Consider the following 21,410-nt stretch of genomic DNA (forward strand, 5'->3'; position numbering starts at 1 on the left):
TATCTTAGGCACTGTCAGTTTTCACCCTAATAAGAACAATACCGTTTCAATTCCAGTTTGTTCACATACTGTACATGTCATTATCAACAGCCTGATGACAGGTGTGATATCAGTGGTATTCAGTGCAGTGCTTTCTTTCATATGTGTCTATGTGTTCATATGTTTCTGTCTTTCCATCAGGATTGTGAGTGATATTTTTCCCCACTCGAACACCAACTGTAAAATGTCATTATAAATTACTGATCAGCAACAATGAGAATTATTCAAATTGTTTCACTACTGGGTTCTGATCCTGTCAACACTGTAGTTACACCAGAGGACAAACAGCAGTCCTGTCCTGTAGTCTGGAGTCTGTGTGTGTGCTCCAGAAGATGATCAGGCCAACATGAGGTCAGACACACACACAGGAAAACCGTTCACCAGTCATATCAAAGCGATGACAAAAACAGCATTCTATCATCATAAAAATATAACCAGAATCAAGGTTGGCTTGGTGTCCCAAAAAGAGAAGCTCATCCATGCTTTTATCTCTAGTAGGGTTGACTACTGTAATGGCCTCTTAACTGGACTCCCCAAAAAGACTGTAAAACGTTTTGTCTTCAGCAAGTGAAATGCATGCTTGATCGGGTTGAGATCAGGTGATTGACTCGGCCATTGCAGAATATTCCACTTCTACGCCATAAAAAACTCCTGGGTTGTTTTCGCAGTATGTTTTGGGTCATTTTGGATTTTTTTGTTATTTTTTGTCAAAGTCTAATCTGGCATTTCTATTCTTGAGGCTTATGAATGGTTTGCACCTTGTGGTGAACCCTTTGTATTTGCTCTCATTAAGTCTTCTCTTTGTGGTAGACTTGGATAATGATATGCCTATGTCTTGCCTACGTCTTGGTCGGATGTTGTGAAGGGGTTTTTCTTTCCATGGAAAGGACCCTAAGATCATCCACCACTGTTGTCTTCCATGGACGTTTTGTGCTGTAGAATTCTCTTTTTCTCAGAATGTACCTAACTGTTGAGTTGGCCACTCCTAATGCACCTACTATCTCTCTGATGGATTTTTTTTGCAGCCAAAGGATGGCCTGTTTCACTTGCCTTGAGAGCTCCTTTGACCGCATGTTGTGGGTTCACGGCAACAGCTTCCAAATGGGAATGCCAAACCTGGAATTGATGAAGAAATAATGAAGGAACAGCCCACACCTGTCCATGTGTCATGGTGTGGTGAGCAGCAGCGCCACCGTGCCATATATTCTCAAGTTCCCATATCTCACGAACACATCCCGGACTGTCACATGTTTCCCATCCTTCACACCAGGTCCCAATTGTCATCATTTGTATGTGTATATATGTTTCCCCTCTGCTCCCCACATTGTGGATCATTGTTGCTGTCTGTTTGTATGCTGGTGAGTGTTGTCTGAATGTTGGTTGTTAAGTCTTGTTGTCTGAATGTTGGTTGTTAAGTCTTGTTGTCGTGCACTTTATTTTCATTCAGTAGATTAGTTATTGTTTTCTGTTCGTGTTTGGTTTATTTGTTGTTTATTAAAACCCACGAATGCGATATCTGCCTGTGCCTGGTTCCTTAACCAACACGACACCAACAGAAGTGTTACACCATGAAACAGCTTTTGAGTTAATTGTCTAATTACCTTTGGTCCCTTGAAAAAGAGGGAGCTACAATTTAAAGAGATGTAATTCCTAAACCCTTTCTCCAGTTTGGATGTGAATAAATTAAAGCTGAGAGACTGCACTTTAAGCCCATCTTCATTATTTAACTGTAATGTGAATATATTGTGGTAAATGGCCAAAATAACAAGACTTGTGTCAGTGTCCAATTATTTCTGGACCTAACTATGTTTTATTTGGTTTTTATTCTATTTCTATTTTCTAATTCTATGTTTAATTATTATGATTTTTGTTTGTTTTTATTCTAGTATTTGTTTTTATTCTATTGTATCTCAAAAGATTCAGTGTTTCAAGAAATTCAGTGAAAAATAGTCAGTCAACATCTGGGTAACCAAGGAGAAGCAATCGATCCCTGTATCAAATCATCCAACATCCAGCCAATCAAGTTACGCTCCAAATTGAATTTGTAGCACTGAATTGTTTTACATCAAATTTTTAACACTGAATTCTATTTTGCATCTAAATCAGACTTTGAATTTTAAAAGCCATCGAATTTCTAGCACTGAATTATTTTTTTGCCTAAGAATTTTTTCCCCCAATGTTTAAAAAATGTCAATGTAAAAAATTCAGCATCTCAAAAGATTCAGTGTCAAAAAGTGCTATTTCTCAAAAGATTCAGTGTAAAAAAATTCTGTGTCTCAAAAAATTCAGTGGTGTTTTTGGAGACTTATTCTTACTCTTTTCAATGAGCAGCGGGTGCCGCCGTGAATCGACAGAAGAAAGTTAATTTGTAGTTCTAAACATATTTAGGGTGTTTTTCCTCACTTTTTGTCTCTCCTATGACGTTATATGACATTTTGCTCAGGTGATTATTTCTTGTACATGGACAACATTTGTAAATACGCATGTACACTCACCTAAAGGATTATTAGGAACACCTGTTCAATTTCTCATTAATGCAATTATCTAATCAACCAATCACATGGCAGTTGCTTCAATGCATTTAGGGGTGTGGTCCTGGTCAAGACAATCTCCTGAACTCCAAACTGAATGTCAGAATGGGAAAGAAAGCTGATTTAAGCAATTTTGAGCGTGGCATGGTTGTTGGTGCCAGACGGGCTGGTCTGAGTGTTTCACAATCTGCTCAGTTACTGGGATTTTCACGCACAACCATTTCTAGGGTTTACAAAGAATGGTGTGAAAAGGGAAAAACAAAATGCCTTGTTGATGCTAAAGGTCAGAGGAGAATGGGCCGACTGATTCAACTTTGACTGAAATAACACACTGGTGGTGGTCGTGTAAAGGTGTGGGGGATGTTTTCTTGGCATACTTTAGGCCCCTTAGTTCCAACTGGGCATCGTTTAAATGCCACGGCCTACCTGAGCATTGTTTCTGACCATGTCCATCCCTTTATGACCACCATGTACCCATCCTCTGATGGCTACTTCCAGCAGGATAATGCACCATGTCACAAAGCTCGAATCATTTCAAATTGGTTTCTTGAACATGACAATGAGTTCACTGTACTGAAATGGCCCCCACAGTCACCAGATCTCAACCCAATAGAGCATCTTTGGGATGTGGTGGAACGGGAGCTTCGTGCCCTGGATATGCTTCCCACAAATCGCCATCAACTGCAAGATGCCATCCTATCAATATGGGCCAACATTTCTAAAGAATGCTTTCAGCACCTTGTTGAATCAATGCCACGTAGAATTAAGGCAGCTCTGAAGGCGAAAGGGGGTCAAACACAGTGTTAGTATGGTGTTCCTAATAATCCTTTAGGTGAGTGTATATTCTTTTCCCCAACGAGAGTATTGTATGTGAAAAAAGTTTTGTATGTTAAGGATCCCCCCAGGACGTCTCCCTAGGGAGGTGTTCCAGGCACGTCCAGCTGGGAGGAGACCTCGGGGTAGGCCCAGGACTAGGTGGAGAGATTATATTTCGACACTGGCCTGGGAACGCCTCGGGATCCCCCAGTCAGAGCTGGCAAATGTGGCTCGGGAAAGGGACGTTTGGGATCCCCTGCTGGAGCTGCTGCCCCCGCGACCCGATACTGGATAAGCAGATGAAGATGAGATGAATTTATGGTTTGTATCTATGTTCAGCAAAGACTGTGGTCCTGGAACCGAGTTGGTCCGTTGAGCAATACATCCTACGTGGACCATCCGGCTTGTGACACCAGTGGTGTCAACATGATGCATGGAGGCTCTGACATGGTTATACAATGTCGTAGATCCTCCCAATCCCACCAAGGACTGAATCCTTCCTTCTGAGAATTTCCCATAGACGGCAAAGGATGCATATGTGTATCCTTCGCGCTCCTATATTACCCACAATCCTATGCGCACGGCTTTGCCAGCTCGTAAAAAAAAAAAAGGCGGACCTAAGCGGAGTGACGGGGCAATATGCTTTAAAATGTAAGAATCTTTAGTTTAGTGTTTAACGTTACCGTACCTTTGTTAAAACGGTAGTACATAAAAATAAAGTTTAACGTTTAAATGCCAGTACAAATTGCAATTGATAATTAGCTAGATACCTCACGAGCTAACGGTAGGCTAGCTAGCTAGCTAACTGAACCGGATATTAGCTTACAGTTGTTAGCTTGGTTGCCGTCACCGGCATTTCTTTTATAAATCACTAGACGAAGACTGGACGAAGGTGGGCCTTTTCACTGACGTAATGACGCAATGACGTGCACTTGGTAGCCTGTTCCATTGTACGTGTTCTTCGAATGCTAAGGAGGAACCTGGCCTAGCCTCTGAAGAATCCTTCCTTGGAAGGACTAGTCCTACCAAGGAAGGATCCTTGACCTTGAGAAAAAGCTATAGACTTTTTTTGACACTGAATCTTTTGAGGTTGAATTTTGTTACACAGAATTTTTTTACACTGACATTTCTTAACATAAAAAAATTATTTCATAGGCAAAAAAACATCTGTTCTAAAAATTCGAATTCAAAATCCAAGGGCACAGATTTACTTCCATATTTTACTTCAATCTGCAGTCCTACTCATCCCTGACAGGAAATTCCACAAATGAACTTTTAAGAAGACACACCTGAAATGCATTCCAGTTTCTACATTATTCCATATGTTATTTTATAGCTATGATGTTTTCACTATTATTCTACAGTGTGGAAAATAGTAAAAATAAAGAAAAACCTGCAATGGCGGACGTAGCCAAAATAGTTCTGGTTTTATTCTTGCTAAAAGGACTTTTTACATGTTTACACATAAATGTACAGTTACTCCCCCACTATATTGAGTAACAGAGGCATCAGAATGTGCTATGGAGGTCACTGCTACATCCAACACTATGGAGGTCACTGCTACATCCAACACTATGGAGGTCACTGCTACATCCAACACTATGGAGGTCACTGCTACATCCAACACTATGGAGGTCACTGCTACATCCAACACTATGGAGGTCACTGCTACATCCCACACTATGGAGGTCACTGCTACATCCAACACTAAAACAAGGTACTTATCTGAAACATTGATTTCTGAAATTACATAAATTAATAATCTGTAGAGTTAATGATGTATTATGAAAGTAGCACTTTTATTGGAAACCGACAGACATTTCCTCTTAAAAAACTGAGTTACCATTCAAATAAGGACATTCACGATATGAAATACATTCCAAAACCCTAATCTATGCATTTCTTATGACGGGGTGCAGATATAAGTTGTAAAGAAACTGCACGTGTTGTGTTGTGTTTATATTTTTGTTCAGTATGTTAATTTGATTGATTTCTATAAATGTACTATAACTTAGTAACATCACTGAAAATGTTGTTTATATTTTTTTTCAGTATAGTTCTGGATGAAACAGCTTGGTATCTGTACTAAATAACACTTAGAGAAAACTGTTAAGACAGTTTAAGACAATAAGACAATAGTATGCAACTTTTAACACATTGATGATGACAAAGATGGGGGGCCCGGGGATATATTTAGTCACAGGTCCCAGGATTCCTGGCAAAGGCCTGAGTATGTACATTATCTCCATTATTTACTAATATCCCCACATTGTTTAAATACATAAAAAGCTTGATCTTAACCAATGAAGGTCTTTTTATTGACTTGTGATTTGAATGCCATGATTTCTATAATTAAACTATTCCAATGAGTTTAATATTTATATTTCAAAGATATAAAGGTGTTACATTGCCTATACATGGACATTTTAATTAATGCATGAAACTTGGTAGGGTTGGACTCACCAAGTTACCATAACACATAGTAGGTTACTGTCACCACCTAGTGATCATCTGCAGTATTACACTGTTGGCCCCATACTTGTGTGCGTTTCTAAATTTACTACATAACGGGGACCAAACAACTGTGGTTAAATCAGAAAATTATTGTCCCCATTTTGAGAAAGGCATTTTATGTCCTAAATGTTATGATTAGGGCATATGTTATAATTAGAATACCTTTTAGGTTTAGGCACATTTTAGATTAGGTGATTAAGATTGGATACAGATTTTGCTGGTGTGAAATGTACTGGGGTTATGTTAGGGCTAGAACCAAAGGAACATGGATTAGGGTTAAGGGTATTTAAAGTTATGGCAACTGTTAGCAGATAAATGTTGTTAATAATCTGTAAACAATTTGTAAAGCATTATTACTATTCAAATAACATGTTTTCCGTATAAATCAAGGGTCCACCAACCCAAGACACAATCCAAGGACCCCCATTATGTGGGCAAACCAGCTAAGCTACCCTAGTTGTATTGATTCCCATGGGGGGATCAAGAGTAAACTAAAAACAAACCCATTTTCTCTCTCTCCCTGTGGCCCTGAAGACATTATTATCTCAGAACAATTCTTCCTCCCTCATTAATTTGAAATTTAAGATCATATTCTACATTACGGAAACACAATCCCACCACACACACCATTCAGGAAGTCATTTGAGCACAAACCTCTACACAAATAATCACAAACACATTTTCTTTTTCTCATAGGCATACAAATTATAATGATAATGTTAAAAACAATAATACTAATTTAAATAAATCATTATGGGAGATATTCTCCAGCAACCCATGTGGTAGATTCGCAGACCCAAGTTTGAAGACAACTGTAAAACCAATAAATGACAAATGAACACATCTATAGTTAAATGACAAAATAAATACAGTGTAGCTAAGGAATAATAAACCTAATCTACAGCTTATTAATGTCTGACTGACGTCAGAGTGATGGATAGAAGGGGTTACAGTTAAGACACCATTTCATTGATATAGAAAGTAAATGTGTTGTTAAAGAGGATATCCCGAATTTGGCATAATGATTCACTACATTATTTGGGCACTTGTTTCATCACATGACCAGGAAATCTGTGGGGTTGCTGACTATGGATTCTGAATTATGATGTTGGAATGTGGGTTGGATTGATGTGTTTTCTTCTATTTTTTATTATTTAACCTTTGTTTTAGGAGAGGACAGACTCTCTGATCTCCTCAGTGGCTCTCAGACGTAGTGTGAAGTTTCCTGGAAGCCCTCGTCTGACGAGTTCCTCTTGGATCTGAAAACAGCATACACAATGTTTAATGTGAAATACTGTTCCTCACTTAGACCCTTACCACTGGAGCCCCCTATAACGACACCCATACTCAGTGTTAATATACAGACACCCATACTCAGTGTTAATATACAGACACCCATACTCAGTGTTAATATACAGACACCCATACTCAGTGTTAATATACAGACACCCATACTCAGTGTTAATATACAGACACCAATAATAATGTGTTAATATACAGACACCCATACTCAGTGTTAATATACAGACACCCATACTCAGTGTTAATATGCAGACACCCATACTCAGTGTTAATATACAGACACCCATACTCAGTTTTAATATACAGACACCAATAATAATGTGTTAATATACAGACACCCATACTCAGTGTTAATATACAGACACCCATACTCAGTGTAAATATACAAACACCCATACTCAGTGTTAATATACAGACACCCATACTCAGTTTTAATATACAGACACCAATAATAATGTGTTAATATACAGACACCCATACTCAGTGTTAATATACAGACACCCATACTCAGTGTAAATATACAAACACCCATACTCAGTGTTAATATACAGACACCCATACTCAGTTTTAATATACAGACACCAATAATAATGTGTTAATATACAGACACCCATACTCAGTGTTAATATACAGACACCCATACTCAGTGTAAATATACAAACACCCATACTCTGTGTAAATATACAGACACCCATTCTCAGTTTAAATATACAGACAACCATTCTCAGTTTAAATATACAGATATCCATATATCCATATCAAATACAATCTGATCATCATCACTCCAATAGAAGTAACAACAGATATACACAATGAAACATTATACCACCTATTGCTGATAGCTTTTGCCACAAATATATGTGTTTCTTTTTATCACAGGTATAAACAATCAGGCGTTAGGATTTGTTCAGACTAAACCTTTGCTGTCTACAAGCTTCACTAGCTGCATCACAAAAATTCTAAATGTTAATTATTTTTGTATATTTCGCGATGGACGAACTGCACCAACAATGATTTCGATTTACATAGTGTAGTGGTTAGCTACAGTAATCTTTGTATAAGAGTAAACTTTAGTTCCGTTAATAAGGCTTCTGTTGCCCACATTACTTTGGCAAAAAAAACAAAAAAAAAAAACGGTTGGGGTTAAAGTTGCATAATGAATCTATACAGAGCTGAACTGAGAAAGATCAAGCCCTGTGGTGTTGTGGGGAACATCCCTGATCTTGATGCACATTATTAATATTCTGACCCCAGTTCAATTCGCCTCTCAGATGTTCCAATTTCTGTCTCACAGAAATATTTATCCACTCGGTAATTTTACAGCCGTTGCACAAAAAGCTTTTTTCTGTTTTTATGCTTGTTAGTCGCAAAACGCAACTCTCCTGCTATCTGCCTTTTGCCTGCCTTTCTTTCTTTTCATTCTTTTCTTACTTTCACATTTTCTTTTAATCTTCTTTAAATCTTTTACCTCTGTTTAATTTTTGTTCTATAGTTGTTTTAATCATATTTTTACAATTTTAGGTAATTTTTAAAAGAGGACCTCAGCATAGTTATTTTGTATTTTTGAGGGATTTTTTATGATGGAGGAGCTGAGACAGCTGTTGGAGGAACGGATCAACCACTAAGAAGATTTTGTCACTCGAGCGCTCCTCTGGTCGGACTGTGGGTCCTGTCCAGTAGGTGAATCAACAAATACTAATGCTAAAATAGCACAACAGACTAACCTAAGGCTAGAGAGCTCTAAAGATTTCCCTATACTTGACAGAATGCAGTCAAAACTGGGCGAACGACTGAAGGAGACGATAACAGCTTGAAATATGTGAGAGTGAACAATTCATTGACTCTGTAGCAGCTACTCTAGGGGTTGAGCTACCAAACCCTAACGGACCGACACAGATTGGTATACAAGGGATTACATCAAATCTAGACCACTCTGTCACGGACCTGGCTGACACTCTCCCCTGGACATGCCACTGGATTAACCCCAGAGGCTTTCAAACCAGGCTTCCCCAATGACAAATCTTACTGGCACCCACTGACTCTGAACGAAATATGTGCAAATTAACCCAGGGAAGCTAATCACAACATTACTATTAGGGCTAAACAAAATCCTAGAAATAGCCCTAAAACCACTGATAGGACAAATGAAAGAAGAAACTTTGCTAACTCCACATTTGATAAACCAGATACTACCTTGATTAGGGATGACATAACCAAGCATATCAGAATGTCAAAGACTGAAAACCTAACCATGGCTGACACATCGGTCAGAGAGCTAACAGAAATATTGCAAGTTATTCTCTCTACACATCCAAGCAACATGCAGATTATTATCCACACTGGGTCTTTTGACATTCTACAAAGGAAAACTGGCTCTGAGATCTTGAAACAATAATAAACAACTTTCAACAACATGTTTTCATCTCAGGCCCCATTCCAACCTTGGGGAAAGGAATTGAATCTTTTAGCAGACTACTTGGGCTGAATACATGGCTGACATCAGCATGCCTCAACCACGGTTTATTGACAATTGTAATATATTTTGGAACTGTAAAGACTGCTTTAGATCTGATGGGGTTCATCCAAACATCATGGGATGCCGGGGTGGTGGTCCCTCTTTATAAGAAGGGGGACCGGAGGGTGTGTTCCAACTATAGGGGGATCACACTTCTCAGCCTCCCCGGGAAAGTCTATGCCAGGGTTCTGGAGAGGAGAATACGGCCGATAGTAGAACCTCGGATTCAGGAGGAACAGTGTGGTTTTCGTCCAGGCCGCGGAACACTGGACCAGCTCTATACCCTCTACAGGGTGATGGAGGGTTCATGGGAGTTTGCCCAACCAGTCCACATGTGTTTTGTGGATTTGGAGAAGGCATTCGACTGTGTCCCTCGTGGCATCCTGTGGAGAGTGCTTCGGGAATATGGGGTCCTGGGTCCTTTGCTAAGGGCTGTCAGGTCCCTGTACGACCGAAGCAGGAGCTTGGTCCGCATTGCCGGCAGTAAGTCAGACTTGTTCCCTGTGCATGTTGGACTCCGGCAGGGCTGCCCTTTGTCACCGGTTCTGTTCGTAATTTTTATGGACAGAATTTCTAGGCGCAGCCAGGGGCCAGAGGGTGTCAGGTTTGGGGACCACACGATTTCGTCTCTGCTCTTTGCGGATGATGTTGTCGTGTTGGCCCCTTCAAGCCAGGACCTTCGGCATGCACTTGGACGGTTTGCAGCCGAGTGTGAAGCGGTGGGGATGAAAATCAGTACCTCCAAATCCGAGGCCATGGTCATCAGTCGGAAAAGGGTGGCTTGCCCACTTCAGGTTGGTGGAGAGTGCCTGCCTCAAGTGGAGGAGTTTAAGTATCTAGGGGTCCTGTTCACGAGTGAGGGAAGGATGGAACGGGAGATTGACAGACGGATCGGTGCAGCTTCTGCAGTAATGCGGTCGATGTATCGGTCTGTTGTGGTGAAGAAAGAGCTGAGCCGTAAGGCGAAGCTCTCGATTTACCGGTCAATCTACATTCCTACTCTCACCTATGGTCATGAGCTTTGGGTCATGACCGAAAGGACAAGATCCCGGATACAGGCGGCCGAAATGAGCTTTCTCCGCAGGGTGGCTGGGCGATCCCTTAGAGATAGGGTGAGAAGCTCGGTCACCCGGGAGGAGCTCAGAGTAGAGCCGCTGCTCCTCCACATCGAGAGGGGTCAGCTGAGGTGGCTTGGGCATCTGTTTCGGATGCCTTTGGAACGCCTTCCTGGGAAGGTGTTCCGGTCCCGTCCCACCGGGAAGAGACCCCGGGGACCTAGGACACGCTGGAGGGACTATGTCTCCCGGCTGGCCTGGGAACGCCTCGGTGTCCCCCCGGAAGAGCTGGAGGAAGTGTCTGGGGAGAGGGAACTCTGGGCATCCCTGCTTAGACTGCTGCCCCCGCGACCCGGATTAAGCGGAAGATGATGCGATGCGATGCGTACATTTCCTGTAGTTCTTGACCAGGTTTGCAAACACTGCAGCAGGGATTTTGGCCACTCCTCCATACAAATCTCCAGATCTTTCAGGTTTTGTGGCTGTCGCTGGGCAATACAGACTTTCAGTTCCCTCCAAAGATTTTCTATTAGGTTCAGGTCTAGAGACTGGCTAGGCCACTCCAGGACCTTGAGATGCTTCTTACGGAGCCACTCCTTAGTTGCCCTGGCTGTGTGTTTCGGGTCGTTGTCATGCTGGAAGACCCAGACACGACCCATCTTTAATGTTCTTACTGAGGGAAGGAGGTTGTTGGCCAAGATCTTGCGATACATGGCCCCATCTATACTCCCCTCAATACGGTGCAGTCGTCCTGTCCCCTTTGCAGAAAAGCATCCCCATAGAATGATGTTTCCACCTCCATGCTTCACGGTTGGGATGTTGTTTTTGGGGTTGTACTCATCCTTCTTCTTCTTCTAAACACGGCGAGTTTAGACCAAAAAGCGCTTTTGTCTCATCAGACCACATGACCTTCTCCCATTCCTCCTCTGGATCATCCAGATGGTCATTGGCAAACTTCAGAAGGGCCTGGACATGCGCTGGCTTGAGCAGGGGGACCTTGCTTGCGCTGCAGGATTTTAATCCATGACGGCGTAGTGTGTTACTAATGGTTTTCTTTGAGACTGTGGTCCCGGCTTTCTTCAGGTCATTGACCAGTTCCTGCCCTGTAGTTCTGGGCTGATCCCTCACCTTCCTCATGATCATTGATGCCCCACAAGGTGAGATCTTGCATGGAGCCCCAGACCGAGGGAGATTGACCGTCATCTTGAGCTTCTTCCATTTTCTAATAATTGCGCCATCAGTTGTTGCCTTCTCACCAAGCTGCTTGTCTATTGTCCTGTAGCCCATCCCAGCCTTGTGCAGGTCTACAATTATCCCTGATGTCCTTACACTGCTCTCTGGTCTTGGCCATTGTGGAGAGGTTGGAGTCTGTTTGATTGAGTGTGTGGACAGGTGTCTTTTATACAGGTAACAAGTTCAAACAGGTGCATTTAATACAGGTAATGAGTGGAGAACAGGAGGTTTTCTTAAAGCAAAATTAAATTACAATTTTACTGCTTGGTAGGTGATCAAATACTTATGTCATGCAATAAAATGATAAAAAATTACAGACCTCTACATGCTTTGTAAGTAGGAAAACCAGCAAAATTGTCTGTGTATTAGATACTGGTTCTCCCCACTGTAATAGCTCTCTGCAATCAGGCATTTTCCCAACGTCTATAAAAACAGCTGCCATTAAATCCCAATTTTAAAAAGAGAACACTGGATGCATCTATAATGAACAACTATAGACCTGTATCAAGTATCCCTTTCCTAGCCAACATCATTGCCAAGGTTGTTTTCAATTAACTCAGCAATTTTGTGACCTCAAGCGGTCTCTTAGACAAATTTCAGTCAGGCTTCCGTCCTCACAGTACTGAAATGGCACTGATTAAAGTTTTAAATGATATTCGACTGAATACTGATTCTGATAAAATAATAGTTCTGGTTTTATTAGATCTCAGTGCAGCATTTGACACTGTAGATCATAGAACACTTATAGATAGGCTGGAAAATTGGGTAGGACTCTCCCGGACAGTCCTTGATTGGTTCAGATCTTATCTAGATGAGTTCCTTTGTCATCATTCGTAATCATGAATCTGATTGGGTGGCTATGACATGTGGAGTTCCACAGGGATCAGTTCTCGGACCGCTTCTGTTCAATCTCTATATGCTACCTCGGGGCCAAATCCTACAGAACAACAACATTAACTACCACAGCTATGCCGATGATACTCAAACATATATGGCTCTCGAACCATGTGACAACAGCTTAATAGACTCTCTGTGACACTGTATAGAGCACATAAATACCTGGATGAACCAAAATTGTGTACAATTAAACCAAGGCAAAACAGAGATTATTCTGTTTGGCAACAAAAATTCTGAATTCAGCTGCTTGAATGTTAACCAGGACCAAGAGAACAGAGCACATCACTCCGGTTCTTAAATCTTTGCATTGGCTTCCAGTCAGTTACAGAATAGATTTTAAAGTGGTGCTCTTAGTTTATAAATCTCTGAATGGTTTAGTACCCGAATATATTTCTGATATGTTTGAAGAATATAAACCGAGCAGGGCTTTTAGATCAATGAACACAGGTCAGCTTGTAGAGCCCAGTGTCCAAACTAAACATGGAGAAGCTGCGTTTAGCAGTTATGCTGTACACAACTAGAATAAACTACCATAAGACATCTTAGACATGCCCCAAATATATATACATTTTGAAAAACAGGTTTAAAACACTTCGTGTTTCTCGTCCCTATGACTGAGCACTTAAACTTTACCACTATGTGGAAGCCTTGTAGCTTCCTATGTTTTTATCCTTTTTATATTTCCTTGTTCTATTTTTTATTATTATGATGTTGTTCTGATGTTTTCTTTTGAGTATTTGTTTTTGTGTTATTGTATTTAATTAATTTCTTTGTAAAGCACATTGAATTGCTTCGATGCATTAATTGTGCTATATGAATAAATGTGCTTGCTTGCTAAGCTAGCTCAAAAGTACATTTAGGAGATTGCCTATCTATGTTGTAGCATAATCTTTCTTACATTGATCTTGGCTTCTGCATTTTACAGCTGTCTCAACCAAAATTTTCCCTCAAGAGCAATGGGCCAAAAAAGACAAAGAACTGTAAATAATGTTACAGGATTCTTTTTGAAGTTACAGCAAAGATCACACACTGTTTTAAAAAAACAACAATAATAATTGATTAAAGATATTTCTCCACACAATAAAGCAGATCTTTCATGTTCCAAAAATGACAATAACTCATTTTTGAACAAAACTGAAGTTACGGCCTTTTGCCTTTGCATGGCAGTAGACACTTATCACTTCCAACACTACCTGCTGTTTAAATGGCGAAATGGTAAAAACTGCCACATAGAAAACTGCAGATCGGAACCAGCCAGGGACAACAACATTCATCCCTTCTAATGGCGGGCCGGCTGAACTAGGATTTTCTGGTTTCTAAAAGTGACACTGACCTTTTGTAAGATAACATTTTGGATATAATCATTTGTTAGTGGTGTCAGAGAAGACAGTCTAATCTTCAGTCCCACAACATCTCCTGTGAAAACAATATATTTAAATTATTAAAACGATGTGCACTGGATACATTATGAGAAATATGTTACAAGATTATATTAAAAAGATCCAGTATTTGTTTGGGGAAGGCTAGTACCAGTTTCTCTTGTTTGGTTTTGTGTGATAACAGGTTCTGTTGGTTGGGGTTCGGTAGTACCAGGTTCTGTTGTTTCATGTTGTGTAGCCGCAGGTTCTATTGTTTGGGGTTGTGTAGCAGCAGGTTCTATTGTTTGGGGTTGGGTAGTTACAGGTTCTGTTGTTTGGCGGTGTGTAGCTGCAAGTTGTGTTGTTAGGGCTTGGGTAGTTGAAGGTTCTTTTTGTGTAGAAGCAGGACCTGTTGTTTGGGGTTGTGTAGTACCAAGTTCTGCAGTTTGGGTTTGGGTTGAAGCAGGTTCTGTTGTTTGGGGTGGGCTTATTCCAGATTCTGTTGTTAGTGCCAGGGTTGTAGCAGGTTCTGTTTTAAGTGACTGGGATGAGGCAGGTTCTGTTGTTTGGCGGTGTGTAGCTGCAGGTTGTGATGTTAGCGCTTGGGTAGTAGAAGGTTCTTTTTGTGTAGAAGCAGGACCTGTTGTTTGGGGTTGTGTAGTACCAAGTTCTGCAGTTTGGGTTTGGGTTGAAGCAGGTTCTGTTTTAAGTGACTGGGATGATGCAGGTTCGGTTTTTTGGGTTTGGGTAGTAGCAATTTCTGTTGTTTGGAGTTGGGTAGTAGCAGGTTCTGTTATTTGGGGTTGGGTTGATGAAGGTTCTGTTGTTATAGGATGGGTTGTAGTAGCTTCTCTTGTTATAGACTGGGTTGTAACAGGTTCTGTTGTTTCATGTTGTGTAGCCGCAGGTTCTATTGTTTGGGGTTGTGTAGCAGCAGGTTCTATTGTTTGGGGTTGGGTAGTTAAAGGTTCTGTTGTTTGGCGGTGTGTAGCTGCAAGTTGTGTTGTTAGGGCTTGGGTAGTTGAAGGTTCTTTTTGTGTAGAAGCAGGACCTGTTGTTTGGGGTTGTGTAGTACCAAGTTCTGCAGTTTGGGTTTGGGTTGAAGCAGGTTCTGTTGTTTGGGGTGGGCTAATTCCAGATTCTGTTGTTAGTGCCAGGGTTGTAGCAGGTTCTGTTTTAAGTGACTGGGATGAGGCAGGTTCTGTTGTTTGGCGGTGTGTAGCTGCAGGTTGTGTTGTTAGGGCTTGGGTAGTAGAAGGTTCTTTTTGTGTAGAAGCAGGACCTGTTGTTTGGGGTTGTGTAGTACCAAGTTCTACAGTTTGGGTTTGGGTTGAAGCAGGTTCTGTTTTAAGTGACTGGGATGAGGCAGGTTCGGTTATTTGGGTTTGGGTAGTAGCAATTTCTGTTGTTTGGAGTTGGGTAGTAGCAGGTTCTGTTATTTGGGGTTGGGTTGTTGAAGGTTCTGTTGTTATAGGATGGGTTGTAGTAGCTTCTCTTGTTATGGACTGGGTTGTAACAGGTTCTGTTGTTTCATGTTGTGTAGCCGCAGGCTCTATTGTTTGGGGTTGTGTAGCAGCAGGTTCTATTGTTTGGGGTTGGGTAGTTACAGGTTCTGTTGTTTGGCGGTGTGTAGCTGCAAGTTGTGTTGTTAGGGTTTGGGTAGTTGAAGGTTCTTTTTGTGTAGAAGCAGGACCTGTTGTTTGGGGTTGTGTAGTACCAAGTTCTGCAGTTTGGGTTTGGGTTGAAGCAGGTTCTGTTGTTTGGGGTGGGCTAATTCCAGATTCTGTTGTTAGTGCCAGGGTTGTAGCAGGTTCTGTTTTAAGTGACTGGGATGAGGCAGGTTCTGTTGTTTGGCGGTGTGTAGCTGCAGGTTGTGTTGTTAGGGCTTGGGTAGTAGAAGGTTCTTTTTGTGTAGAAGCAGGACCTGTTGTTTGGGGTTGTGTAGTACCAAGTTCTGCAGTTTGGGTTTGGGTTGAAGCAGGTTCTGTTTTAAGTGACTGGGATGAGGCAGGTTCGGTTTTTTGGGTTTGGGTAGTAGCAATTTCTGTTGTTTGGAGTTGGGTAGTAGCAGGTTCTGTTATTTGGGGTTGGGTTGTTGAAGGTTCTGTTGTTATAGGATGGGTTGTAGTAGCTTCTCTTGTTATGGACTGGGTTGTAACAGGTTCTGTTGTTTCATGTTGTGTAGCGGCAGGCTCTATTTTTTGGGGTTGTGTAGCAGCAGGTTCTATTGTTTGGGGTTGGGTAGTTACAGGTTCTGTTGTTTGGCGGTGTGTAGCTGCAGGTTGTGTTGTTAGGGCTTGGGTAGTAGAAGGTTCTTTTTGTGTAGAAGCAGGACCTGTTGTTTGGGGTTGTGTAGTACCAAGTTCTGCAGTTTGGGTTTGGGTTGAAGCAGGTTCTGTTGTTTGGGGTGGGCTAATTCCAGATTCTGTTGTTAGTTCCAGGGTCGTAGCAGGTTCTGTTTTAAGTGACTGGGATGAGGCAGGTTCGGTTTTTTGGGTTAGGGTAGTAGCAATTTCTGTTGTTTGGAGTTGGGTAGTAGCAGGATCTGTTATTTGGGGTTGGGTTGATGAAGGTTCTGTTGTTATAGGATGGGTTGTAGTAGCTTCTCTTGTTATGGACTGGGTTGTAACAGGTTCTGTTGTTTCATGTTGTGTAGCCGCAGGTTCTATTGTTTGGGGTTGTGTAGCAGCAGGTTCTATTGTTTGGGGTTGGGTAGTTACAGGTTCTGTTGTTTGGCGGTGTGTAGCTGCAGGTTGTGTTGTTAGGGTTTGGGTAGTAGAAGGTTCTTTTTGTGTAGAAGCAGGACCTGTTGTTTGGGGTTGTGTAGTACCAGGTTCTGCAGTTTGGGTTTGGGTTGAAACAGGTTCTGTTGTTTGGGGTGGGCTAATTCCAGATTCTGTTGTTAGTGCCAGGGTTGTAGCAGGTTCGGTTTTAAGTGACTGGGATGAGGCAGGTTCGGTTTTTTGGGTTTGGGTAGTAGTAATGTCTGTTGTTTGGAGTTGGGTAGTAGCAGGTTCTGTTATTTGGGGTTGGGTTGTTGGAGGTTCTGTTGTTATAGGATGGGTTGTAGTAGCTTCTCTTGTTATGGACTGGGTTGTAACAGGTTCTGTTGTTTCATGTTGTGTAGCCGCAGGTTCTATTGTTTGGGGTTGTGTAGCAGCAGGTTCTATTGTTTGGGGTTGGGTAGTTACAGGTTCTGTTGTTTGGCGGTGTGTAGCTGCAGGTTGTGTTGTTAGGGCTTGGGTAGTAGAAGGTTCTTTTTGTGTAGAAGCAGGACCTGTTGTTTGGGGTTGTGTAGTACCAAGTTCTGCAGTTTGGGTTTGGGTTGAAGCAGGTTCTGTTGTTTGGGGTGGGCTAATTCCAGATTCTGTTGTTAGTGCCAGGGTTGTAGGAGGTTCTGTTTTAAGTGACTGGGATGAGGCAGGTTCAGTTTTTTGGGTTTGGGTAGTAGCAATGTCTGTTGTTTGGAGTTGGGTAGTAGCAGGTTCTGTTATTTGGGGTTGGGTTGTTGAAGGTTCTGTTGTTATAGGATGGGTTGTAGTAGCTTCTCTTGTTATGGGCTGGGTTGTAACAGGTTCTGTTGTTTCATGTTGTGTAGCCGCAGGTTCTATTGTTTGGGGTTGTGTAGCAGCAGGTTCTATTGTTTGGGGTTGGGTAGTTACAGGTTCTGTTGTTTGGCGGTGTGTAGCTGCAGGTTGTGTTGTTAGGGCTTGGGTAGTAGAAGGTTCTTTTTGTGTAGAAGCAGGACCTGTTGTTTGGGGTTGTGTAGTACCAAGTTCTGCAGTTTGGGTTTGGGTTGAAGCAGGTTCTGTTGTTTGGGGTGGGCTAATTCCAGATTCTGTTGTTAGTGCCAGGGTTGTAGCAGGTTCTGTTTTAAGTGACTGGGATGAGGCAGGTTCGTTTTTTTGGGTTTGGGTAGTAGCAATGTCTGTTGTTTGGAGTTGGGTAGTAGCAGGTTCAGTTATTTGGGGTTGGGTTGTTGAAGGTTCGGTTGTTATAGGATGGGTTGTAGTAGCTTCTCTTGTTATGGACGGGGTTGTAACAGGTTCTGTTGTTTGGGGTTGGGTAGTAGCAGGTTCTGTTGTTTTGGGTTGGGTAGTAGCAGGTTCTGTTGTTTGGGATGAGTTAATAGAAGGCCTTGTTATTTTGAATATAGTAGTGGGACATAAAGAAAAACATTACTTCACTGAAAACCATCATAGACTCAACATAATTACCCTGGCTCCCATCACTTACACAGCGTTTTACAACTTGGTCGATAGTTTGTGTACCATATACAGCTCCGATGCAGTTGAAATGGAAAGTTTTGAGTGAGGAACAGCGATCAATTTGCAGTGGTCTCTTAATTTTAACCCTTCATTTCCTCACTCAAAACCTTGCTTTGAACTTTTTTGGAAAGGAAAGAAAAAGTGGTCTATTTTTTCTGGAGCTGTATGCTCTCTATGGGCCAGAGTAAACAGTAATCCATGGGTCATATTTCATGAATTAGACAAATGCATCATCAGTGTAACACCAGGTCCTTGTCACTCTTACAAGTACAACAACTTCTGCACCCAACATTTGGGGAACTATGTACAGAAAAAGCTATTATTTCCAAATGGTTTATCCGATAGGGTTGAAAACACTCTGACCACATATTCAGTGTATAATTCCAAAGTCCTGGAATATAGAACTAAAAATAAATATTTGTCAAATAGTGTAGAAATAACATTATATTTCCCTGTACATAGTATTCATATTGTAGAGCTTTGAATGTCCTAGTTGAGTTGTTCTTCAGTTTGCTGGCTGACCTGAGTTATTATTGAAAATCCAAACATTGCAATCCAATAGCAAATAACACAATCTTAAGATACTTTCATGCTAATGTTAATTAAAATGTTTTTTAAATATGTTTGGGCCTTCTGAAGGTTCTGTGGTAGTAGATGGTCCCTTACGTCCTACACAGGTGGCATTGTAGTCCAGACAGCAGTCTCCAGCCTGTTGACAAAACTGGTCACAGAAACAGCTAGCTCTTCGACAGCTGTCATTACGCCCCAAACAACACAGAAATGGAGGGTTTGAGCATCTGTCTGAAAAAGCATGGAATGAAGACACTTTACCTCAAGAAATGATGAGAAAGTATACATCTAATAACAAACCATATTATTAACGAATACATAATTCCTAATATTAAATGGTTGCATATTGTGCTTTGTTCTTTTAGGCCTATGCATTGATACCTGTCAACTGGAAATGTGCTTCTCTTGTCGGTTCGTTCAATTTGACAATTTATAGCTTTAAAAGTATTCTGAAGCTCAAAAAATACAGTAACTGTCATTAGGAATTTAAAATCAATTGTAGTGGCAAACATCTGTTGAATTATAAACTTTATAATTGTTTCATTATGTTTTCATAATGAAACAATTATGTAGGCTGTATGTAGGCTGAGGTTGTCTAATGTATAGAATAAAATCAATTAAAACAGCACTTGGACTGTTTCATCTACTCTGATTTCAGAGTTCCGCTTTGCAAAGAGATATAAATAGACAGATTTGACTCTTTAAGGGACACTTGGAGAGGGTCCATTATTCACATTGGGTGAATGGTTTTTAGTCATTTTTGTTGTGTTCATTTTAGAGTCTAGGTTAGCAAGCAGCAAGCAAGCAAGTTAATTTAACTAGCACAATTCAAACATAGAAGCAACCCGGTATCTCAATCCTCACACTCCAGTGCTTGGATAAACTCGTCAGTCCTTTTATGAGATAATACCCTGCATCGATGTCTAAACAGCAGCACAAGAATTTGCATTATCCATCATCAGCAGATTGTTACATTTACACAGAGGTCATTCCTCTGATAGCACCAGAACTCACATTACAGAAAAACCTAGAACTATTAAAATGCAATAACAACAAAATAAAAATATAGAATAAGAAAATAGGAAAAGAATAAAAACAAAATAAGAACATAGTAGCAATTCAATGTGCTTTACAAAGAGAGAAATATAAAATTACATCATGATAATAAAACATTGAATCAAAGAAAGAGAGAAATATAAAAATACTTCTTAATTATAAAACATTGAATAGGAAAATATAAATATCCCATGAGGAAGCTATAAAAGCTGGAAGGAGAAACAGTGTTGCTAAGTTTAAGTACTCAGTCATAGACATGTGAAAAGAGAAGTATTTCTACCTGGATTTAAAAATGATAGGTTAGACTTATAATTTGTATAGGTCCAGCCTATTTACAATACCAAAGGGATTTTATGAAACACTTTGAAAATATAAACAACATTGGAACATACAGTTGTGCTCATAAGTTTGCAGAAATTGTGAAATTCCGGCATTGATTTTGAAAATATGCATCATGCAAAAGAAAAGTATTTTATTTAAGGTGATGCCTGCAAAACGTTGTGTCCGCTACTTTAGGTTTGTTGGTGATTTCTCCCAGAAATGAAATTAATCAAAATAGACTATAAACTATAAATAAACTATTCAGGAAACCAATATAATCTACTCGAGAGAATTTATTACAAGCTTGTAGGTGATCAACAGTTGTTACACAAAGTGTTCAGAATTGTATGACATCAGTGTACAACCTGCAAGACAAACGTATATGACAACCAAATACAGTTTAGGAATACCTTTGTAATGAAACATGAACCAACTCCAAGTTACCTCCCCCTGACCTCTGCACTGACTATGGGTGTGTCTAGGCTTAGCACCTATCTGACCAGTCTAATTCAGCTCACCCATACCTGTCTAACCTCCACCCTGTGTGTCTGATCACATGCCACCACTGAGATGTCAATACTATACAGATGTTTCTGTAGAGTCCCCATATGTTCAAAGGTCATGCCTTAATCACCCTATCTTGAGCCAGGAGTAGATCACTTTGTCCTACAGTATGTTGTCAGGAAGTAAAGATTGGAATGTGTCCCTAGTTGATAAGAGTGGCAATTCAATACTAGTCTTGTGATTCTCAGGTTTGTCAATCCAACACCAACTATCCTGACTGATGAATCATCAAGATGTATCCTCTCACAGACTGTTCTTATAACAGAACTGTTATATAGCTGGTTTGTTCATGCCTAGATAAGTGTAATCAAAGATACAATTTCACTAATATATTATGAATTACAAAATTTAAGATTCCATATGATATGAAT

At 40.7% G+C, this 21,410-nt stretch overlaps 1 protein-coding gene across 1 annotated transcript; it reads right to left on the reverse strand.

Annotated features, from left to right (window-relative positions):
• Positions 1-7,104: 7,104 nt before the first annotated feature.
• Positions 7,105-20,997, reverse strand: LOC114839500 (salivary glue protein Sgs-3). The gene is made up of 5 exons (XM_034293024.1): positions 20,994-20,997; positions 18,306-18,368; positions 15,312-16,241; positions 14,804-14,960; positions 7,105-7,159 (listed from the first exon to the last, which is right to left on the reverse strand). The coding sequence occupies exons 1-5, from the start codon at positions 20,995-20,997 to the stop codon at positions 7,105-7,107; spliced, it is 1,209 nt and encodes a 402-aa protein (XP_034148915.1).
• Between the last annotated feature and the right edge of the window lie 413 nt (positions 20,998-21,410).

This window comes from Esox lucius, chromosome 7 (genome assembly GCF_011004845.1).
Source record: "Esox lucius isolate fEsoLuc1 chromosome 7, fEsoLuc1.pri, whole genome shotgun sequence".
Classification (NCBI taxonomy): Eukaryota; Metazoa; Chordata; class Actinopteri; order Esociformes; family Esocidae; genus Esox; species Esox lucius.

Coding starts and splice junctions, on each gene's coding strand:
- LOC114839500 (XM_034293024.1), bottom strand. Junction 16,242..18,305: donor CCAACCCCAAACAACAGAAC/CTGTTACAACCC, acceptor TTAAAACAGAAC/CTGCTTCAACCCAAACCCAA. Junction 7,160..14,803: donor ACAGAACCTGCCTCATCCCA/GTCACTTAAAAC, acceptor TGCTGTTTTCAG/ATCCAAGAGGAACTCGTCAG.